At 29.8% G+C, this 8572-nt stretch overlaps 2 protein-coding genes and 1 long non-coding RNA gene across 7 annotated transcripts; 1 reads left to right on the forward strand and 2 right to left on the reverse strand.

Moving 5' to 3' along the window:
• Nucleotides 1–436: 436 nt before the first annotated feature.
• On the reverse strand, nt 437–3450 carry LOC111042521 (histone-lysine N-methyltransferase KMT5B-like). The gene is made up of 6 exons (XM_022327148.1): nt 3439–3450; nt 2416–2642; nt 1928–2340; nt 1226–1327; nt 527–1038; nt 437–457 (listed from the first exon to the last, which is right to left on the reverse strand). Exons 1-6 carry the CDS (start codon nt 3448–3450, stop codon nt 437–439), a joined length of 1287 nt encoding a protein of 428 aa, XP_022182840.1.
• A 148-nt stretch (nt 3451–3598) lies between these two features.
• Nucleotides 3599–7691, forward strand: LOC111042522. Of its 3 annotated transcripts, XM_022327150.1 has the most exons (13): nt 3688–3855; nt 3939–4076; nt 4200–4332; nt 4478–4717; nt 4828–5001; nt 5075–5285; nt 5348–5548; nt 5675–5761; nt 5852–6045; nt 6106–6620; nt 6693–6757; nt 6835–6996; nt 7060–7691. In XM_022327150.1, the coding sequence occupies exons 1-10, from the start codon at nt 3807–3809 to the stop codon at nt 6230–6232; spliced, it is 1554 nt and encodes a 517-aa protein (XP_022182842.1). In that variant the 5' UTR covers nt 3688–3806; the 3' UTR covers nt 6233–6620; nt 6693–6757; nt 6835–6996; nt 7060–7691. The 3 variants fall into 3 exon arrangements, with proteins under 3 accessions (XP_022182843.1, XP_022182842.1, XP_022182841.1); XM_022327151.1 differs by lacking the exon at nt 3688–3855 and adding an exon at nt 3599–3623 and having other exon boundaries at nt 6106–6757; XM_022327149.1 differs by having other exon boundaries at nt 6106–6757.
• LOC111042523 lies at nt 5571–8566 on the reverse strand. Of its 3 annotated transcripts, none has more exons than XR_002605461.1 (5): nt 8296–8566; nt 8035–8157; nt 5865–6054; nt 5658–5741; nt 5571–5590 (listed from the first exon to the last, which is right to left on the reverse strand). It is a non-coding gene; the product is annotated as an uncharacterized LOC111042523 (long non-coding RNA). The 3 variants fall into 3 exon arrangements; XR_002605460.1 differs by having other exon boundaries at nt 8235–8566; XR_002605459.1 differs by having other exon boundaries at nt 8035–8566.
• Between the last annotated feature and the right edge of the window lie 6 nt (nt 8567–8572).

An 8572-nucleotide genomic window follows, 5' to 3' on the forward strand; every position in this document is an offset into this window, starting at 1 on the left:
ATTATACAGTCTATAACAAATTTAGATGTCAAAATACAAAAGAAATACATAAATATGTATTATTTATATATATTTTAAATGAATATAAGAAAACAAAAGAAATGTCAATAGTAGATAAATAAGATAAATGATGAAAAAAAAAAAAAAAAAACAACTAAATAGGTATTTAACATTACATTTGTCACAGTATAATAATATAGATTACAATTTATAAGACTCATCCGGCTAAGTATACAGCCTCACCCGGTATATATTATATATTNTTAACATTACATTTGTCACAGTATAATAATATAGATTACAATTTATAAGACTCATCCGGCTAAGTATACAGCCTCACCCGGTATATATTATATATAGTCTATAACAAATTTAGATGCTACAACAGCATAATGAAAAAGTTTGATTGATGATTGAGCGTCTCGTTGTTCAACATTCATTGTTCAACTCTGTGATCCTGAAAAAAAAAAAAAATATCAATGTTAATAAATTCATAATTTTTATTAATAAAGTTTCAATATATTACCATTTTCACTCGATGAGCCGCAAGCAAGCAAGGCACAGGAAATGCCTCATTGCATTTGTCGCACTTATATGGTTTTTTGAGTGAATGTAGTCGGTTGTCGTGATAACGCAGTTGCCTTTCTCCTGAATACATTTTTTTACATTTTTCACATTGAACCAAACAACCTTCATGTATTAATTTAACATGCTTATTCATATTTCTTTTGTCATTAAATTCTTTGCTACAATGCTTGCACTTATGTTTTAAAACACCTATATGTAGGTTTTGGTGCTCTCGCATAGTGTCCTTCCTTTTGAATAATTTAGGACAATATTGGCAGGCAAATGTTCCAGGGCTGTGGGAAGCCATATGCCTCTTAAACCAGCAGTTAAATTTAAAAGGTAAATCACATTTGACACATTTATATTTATAAGGAGAGTCGACACTATCTGTGGATTGAATAGATCCTTCATCACCAGAATTTTCTACCTCATCAGAGGAATAAATTTCTGTGTCGGAATTATTAGACTCTTCTGTAATATAAGTAAAAATTATTGTCATAATTTAATTTTAAAAAAGAAAAGAAAAATGATTCTAGTTAAATTATTGATATGTGGTTTGTGCAATTGGAGATTGTGTGAGCAATATAGGAATATAGTTGACGATAGGGCAGAAATTCACAAGATATAAGTAAAATGTATAAAAAAACATATGTATTACCTGATTCAGTTTGAGGAGATGCAGGAACGTTGTTGACAGCTGTCTCTGGCAGGTCGTCGACTGTTGCCTGAGGCGGGTGGTCGTCCATTGCCATAGTTTCTACTGTAATATATGTAAAAAACTAATGTCATAATGTATTTAAAAAAAATGCTTATAGTTAAATTATTAAAATTGATATGCGGTATGTACAATTGGAGATTGAGTGAGCAACTGACTGGGGATTTTGAATTCCATGGTATGTACCAAGGTGTAATATTAAATAAGCTCGGCTCTTGAAATTAAGACTGCATAAATTGCACATACTATTACAAGGCATGTTTTAATACAAAAAATATATATAATAACTGTATGTAATAATGAATAGTGGTTATATGATTTGTTCATACAAATATGCAATATTTAATGTAAAAAGGGCCCAGCCAATATAATTGATTGGAATTAAATAAAATATGGTAATATTGATTAACAAGGAAGACTGAATGATAAAAATTGATTTTTTTGACTATAGGGCAGGTATGATCATGATAAAAAGTAAAATGTATAAAAAAAAAAACAGCAGTGTTACCAGATTTGAAATTAGGTTTGACCATATTTTTTTTTTTTATTATTATTAGTGGCCGTTATGTTATAAGACAGTTAAAATGTAAATTAATAACAATGGCATTAGATTGAAAAAAAAATAAAAAAAAAGTGTAATAATACCTTTGTTTTTGAAAATTCCTCTTTGCTTGTTTTCACAAGTGAGACAGGCGCATCGTTCATTTGACTTTCCGAAAAAATCATGACCGTAAAACACAGTAATTTCTTCACCAGGTAATATTACCTTCAACGATGCAATTTCAATGTACGATGGTTCACCAATTGGTGAAAATACCGCATTTGATTCGCAGTCATGGTTTACATAGGCTGCTGGTCCGAGATACAGATGTTGTTTTTGAGATCTGCTTCTTGTGAAGACTGAAAAATCGTTGACCCCAACTTTCAGATCCTCATTACAAATATAAAATGACTGTCCTCCTAAACCTGTAATGGTTTTATTTTTTTTTATTTGAATGTTTGCTACAATTTTAGCACCAAAACCTATTTCATTGTTGAAACGATTGCATGCTTCATATCTGAAATTCAATATACTATCATAAACACATATCGCTCAAATATTTCAAAACAATTTATAACAAGAAATAAAATACCTAAACCAAGAATTTTCATTGACTGTTCTTGCGTATAAAACTTCATGAAATTTTACTATTCTTTGTTCAATACGGGATAGTTCTAATTTGTATGATGGTGTATGCGTTTTATGGGTTCGAAATCCTAATTGTGTGTCAACATACTTTTCAGTGCATTTATCATCAATAATACTCAATACAATTGCTAGCCGACTACTATGATGAAATGGATACGAATTTTCTTCATTCTGTGCGTGATATAAAAATGCAAATATTATTATCAGTATTACAGTATACGGTTATAAAATATATTAAATTACGAGGAAATTCTATAGCGGAAAACGTTGCAAACGTTTGATAACGGAGAAATTCGGACGGTCTGTTTGCTAAACATGATCCAGCGTTTGGCCTGTTTAGTTCTAGTAACCAGAACCGTGGTTGACTTTGTTTATACTTTTGTCGATCGTTATCACTATTCTTATCACGATTTACTTTTTATGTCATACACCACGACCGGGGTTTAACAAAATACCGCACTAAACGAAGCGCTCACGAATTTCTACGTTTTACTTTAAATATTGAAATTAAATGTTGCAGCGTTCATGAGGATATCACCGCGTATGGAGGTTAAACGCTGAAGTAATAAAATCGAAACTCCTTAGGCCGGGGATTTTCCGTCGAATTAAAAAAGCATTGGTTTATATCGGAGCAGTTATACACGGCGGATAACGCAAGCCGGCCTGCGTTTTCCGCCGCCGTAGTAAAACGCGGCGGAATACGCCGTGTATAGCCCCAGCCTTACTTCATTAATTGAAAAATTACATTATGGAAACTAATAGATAAAAATTTAACTATACAATTAGTATTCTAAACGTCTTAATCTATGATAAAATTAATAACTATTAGTTAACTACGATCTATGATTGGCGTAAGGGCCCCTACACAAAGAAAAGTTGTAAACGCATCACTAAAAACAGTGAGAAGTTAAGGCTGGAGCTATACACGACGATATGAATTAAATACAATAATAAAAATAATACTCACAAGAGAAGCCATGGCAAACGAGATACTAGTATACTACTATACTCGTGAACATTGCATGAGGAAATGAAACTGGCATTACCTGTCACTACCCGCCACAAACAGGGCCTAAAAGCCGTTCTCTTAAAAATGATAAAAAAAAGAAAACCGAGCTTATCAAATAGTATCTCATACCAACCAAAACTAAAGTAATTATTCCAAATAATAATTTAGTATCAGTCTGTGTGAAAGACTGTGCTATAATACATTAAATATTTATTCGTATTCTTCAATATTCTTATCAAGAAACTGATTCTTATCAAAAAGCTTTAAAGCTTTAAATTAAAGACAGTTAAAGTTCAAAGTTTAAAGTTTACTTATATTTAAAAAAAATGGCTTTCAATGGTATTGATGCTCTACTCGACCACGATTACTTACTAAGTATTATTTGGCCCATAAAATAATAAACATCGAACTCCAAAATTATTCATATTAAGAAGTTTTTTTTTTTTTTATCGATTCAGATAATGAAGAATATGTAGAGCTAATGGATTTAGATATTTTTGAAGAAGAGGAGGAAGAGGAAGGTGTTATTGAAGAAGTTGAGGAACAAGGTGTTATTGATGAAGAGGATGAACAAGATGAAAATGAAGATAACAATGGTGTTTTATATATATATTTTAATTTTAATTATTGATATTTTTAGTTCTGTAGGAAACCTACCTATATGAATATGAATGTTATACCTACAATTTAATTAATTTGAAATATTATTTTTGTACCAGGTCAACTGGCAATTATCCAGCGTCAGCGAGCTGACACATTTATAGTTTTACCTGGTGTTAGGTTAAATTCTATTGTAATTATGGATAACCTGAATTATAAATATTACAAAAATGGTGCGAGAAACAATAAAACGTAAGTAAGGCTGATATTTAGTAAGCTAACAGATGTTATAAACACAGATTATACGTTTAAATAAATAATTTATGCAATTTAAATGATTCATGTCTACTTATTTTATAATATAATATAATTTTTAAATTATTTTATTTCTATGTAGATATTTGGTTTGTGAAAATCAAAAAAATGTTGCTGCACATTGTCCATCAACGGCTTGGGTCAGGACTACCGATATACCAAAAGGAAATGGTGATATAATTGTTCGGGTTCAACACAACCATTTACCTCCAAAAGTTGACGTTCCAATGGTGCACTTAAGAAGGTCAATTGGTCTGGCTGGAACAAGTACCGGCAATTTGGCTACTTCCATTAGACAAATTTATAACCGGGAAGTTGTGTTGTAAGTATTCTAGATTAACATTAAATATTTTTAAAGTTTTAAGGTAATTTTAGTAATTATTAGCATAAATAAGATTAAAGTTATAATTGTACCAACCTTCATTATCTTAGAAATCCAGAAGGTGCAAAAAACTACACGCATTTACAATCCCGGGTTTGTCTAAATAAAATGCGACGACGTCGTCGTCCAAAAAATCCAACTACTATTGATCATCTAGCAGATATCTTAAATGAACCAACCACACCAACTTCATATACTTCCACCTTGCAGCGCCCTTCTTCAAGGTTCATAAAATATATTTAAAATATTTGTAATTTTATTTATTATTTACTTTATATTATATATCAATTTATTTAGATTTTTTCAGCATGGTTATCCATTAATAGTAGATAGAGAACGAGTTGGTGTGGTATTTGCTAATACAGATGCAATAGAAAAGTGTAGAGGAGAACTACTCCAATCGATTACTATAGCAGGAGTAGATGGGACTTTCAAAACAGTACCAAGGAATCCTCCTGATTTACAAAAAGGCTGCCTGCTGACTTTTCATATAGTTTTCAGAAATGTGGTAAGTTATTTTTTTTTAGCTATTAATTGTATGTACAATTAATATGATTTTTTTTTACCCAGTCTTTTCCAATGGTATATGCATTGACTGTAAGAATGACACAGTCCACATATGAGGCTTTCTTTAGAGTTGTAAGACAGATTTTACCTCTGAATTACAATCAATTAACCATCATAACAGACTATGAAAGAGGTTTGATGAATGCAGTAAGGATTGTTTTTCCTCATATAAAGCTACAGGGGTGTTGGTTCCATTTCTGCCAAGTGAGTTGATCTATGATTATTGATTTTTGAGCAACTGAGTACCTATATGTAATAAAATATGTTACTTTTATTAATTTATTCATTCATATAAATGTATCAATGTATTCACTCAATCAAATTATATAGTCTGTTATCCGGTACTGCAAAAGAAGTATGAACAGTCTATTCCATCTATTTCAGACAAGTGTTGAGGCTGCAACAGTTTTACGCATGGTAATATGATATTATGATGAAACGTTTTGTTATTATTTAATTTGCTTAAAATTAGTTTGATTAAATTCAATTTGGGTTTTGAATTTTTAGGTGTTAGCTCTACCTCATCTTCCTGCTGAACCCCAAATGAATTGCAGTTTCACAATGTTTGATGGTTTTCGAATAATTGTAGATTATGTTAACCAACAACCAGCAATTCGCGAACGCTTACAAGCATTTTTATTTGGCTACATACAAGATTTTTGGTTAACACAAATAACTGCTGCAAACATAAGTGTCTTTGGGTTAGAAGTCTGGAAAAATAACATAAACAGATTATTGTCATTTGTTGTAATATATTTTAGGTCAGAAGTTCGAACTAACAATTATGTCGAGTCTTTTCATGCCACACTGAAGACGCAGATTGGAAAACATCCGAATATCTGGGATTTCATGCGTATATTTAATTTGATTATATATTCATGTTTGTGAATATTTTTCTATTGATTTGTTTGTATTATGATGTATTTATGTGTTTCTATAGTATAAGTAAGTATATCAAACAGGTAATGTTATTCAGTGTCTATCAAGACTTGTGAATGCGTTGTTAATGAATTTAGATATATGTAAATGGGTATCAACAATTTGCAGACTCAGAGTAAGTATATTAAACATTGTGTTTGTGTGGTTACAAGAATATTTAATATGCATTTGTGTAGGTGCTTAACATATTAAAAATTGATGTTTATGACTTATTTTCAAATTAGTTCATATACTATTATAATATATAATAATATTATGATGAATATTTTTTTTTTCATATGGTGCTTGTCTGGGAGTGGCCTAATTTGGACACATGTTTGGCAGAATTTGTGTTTTGGTATAATTACCATCTAGCTAATAATGTATTTAGATTATTTGTATTAATTGAAGAGACTTACTGTTATTATAGAGAAACTATTGATAGTTGAGAACCAATATTATTTGGAAATGGATCAAGTTCGCAGGCATCTCCAGGTAAAATCTTTTGAAATCAAATATCTATATATTATTATATTTAGAAGTTGTAAGAAGTGTTTTAAAAATAATTTCAGATCAGATCTCATCTATCTCAGGTAGATAGAGCAGAAGTCACTAGCGCAATAAGGAACTATGTTAACATACTCAACCAAACAAGAGATTTATCTATGTTTTTGCGAAGAGAAGGCCATCTTATGGATGGTTATTATCGAAAACAAGTTCGACCTCAACCATTGGTATACTTTAATTTGAATTTTATTTGAAAATCTATTCATGATAACTCATTATCTTTTTATTAGGATCACGAACGGTGATGAATGTGCTGAAAGCCACTCGCCAGTAACTTTATTATAGTAACCCCTTTTATTATTATAACTTTTATATGAAATGACTTAGGTATAAACAATTATATTTATGCAACTTTTATACTTGTAAATAACTAATTTATACAGCTTGTATAAATAATGACTTAAAAACAATTTATTTAAATAACTTTTATACAAACTTATTTTTAACTCAACAAACGTGAGTGGGATACTGAGTAAATAGATATAAGATTTTTTTTTATTGTTTGTTACTTACTATATTTATATAAAGAATTAAATACTACTTGTATAATACCATTGTAAAAGAAAAACGATTTTGAGCGAAGAGTCAGTCAGCTGATGATATTACTAAGTACATTTGATATTATTGTGAATAAAGTAACTTATATACTACCTAATTTACGTGGGTAGTCAATAGGTATTACCCGAGTAACAATTAAGGTTGTGTCTTCATAATCGTCTTCTATTATGTTATTATTTGTTGTTTCTTTAAGATTGTCATCAAGATTATTTGTATTTAAACCACTTTCAAGTGAGTCGATTGTGTCTGATACATAATCAAACGATTTGTTAGAAGTTGAAACAATTAAATTATTTTGTTCTACCGTGGGTGATTTTATTTTGGCTTGAAATTGATCGGATGCGTTATCGTACAATGATGATGTTCCTACAGTAGAATCATTTGTTGGTAATTTTTAATAGATATAAAATAAGTTGTTAATTTATTATTAGTTATAATTTGTTATAACTAATTATATAAAAACTGTTTGTTAAAAATTAATATAAATAAATTATTCAGGTAAAACTCTTATCGAACTAAAATCCTGCGTACGTTACTGTATCTTACCTCCTTATAAGGAGCTATAGCGATACAGCCCTTTAGGTAAAAACATTACTAATATCTATATTATACTAGGTATTACAATAAAATAAATATTTTATACTTACATATTTATATCGGTGCTCTTATTCGATATAAAATATTCCTAATGTTTGTTCTGTAATTATTGCTTTATAGCTTGGGATTATTGGATTATTATATTGTATAATAATATATGAATATGATAATAACTGAAAAAAATTAAATATACAAACACTTTAAATGTAGGTAGGTATCTATATTGTTATAAAAGGGATAGTATTATTACAAGTTAGACTAGTTAAAATATATGTTTAGCAGTTTATGTATCAGTGGCGGCTATCCTATACCTCAAGTGTATCAACAGATACACATGGTATTGGTGGGTAAGTGGGTAGGTGTTTGCCGTGTGTTTGAATGGCTATGTAAAATGCTACAATATGTATAGTTACAAAAAACACAATGAAAACAATTAAATTCTGTAGACTGGGTAATATTGTGAAACGGGTCGTGGGTGCCCACAGATTTTAGAATTTTGGATATACATGGTAAATTTACTGTAACCGCCACTACTATGCAGGTTTATATAATATGTAGAATAAAATATAGTATATTATATATAAGTAC

This window comes from Myzus persicae, unplaced genomic scaffold (genome assembly GCF_001856785.1).
Source record: "Myzus persicae strain clone G006 unplaced genomic scaffold, MPER_G0061.0, whole genome shotgun sequence".
NCBI classification, from domain to species: Eukaryota; Metazoa; Arthropoda; class Insecta; order Hemiptera; family Aphididae; genus Myzus; species Myzus persicae.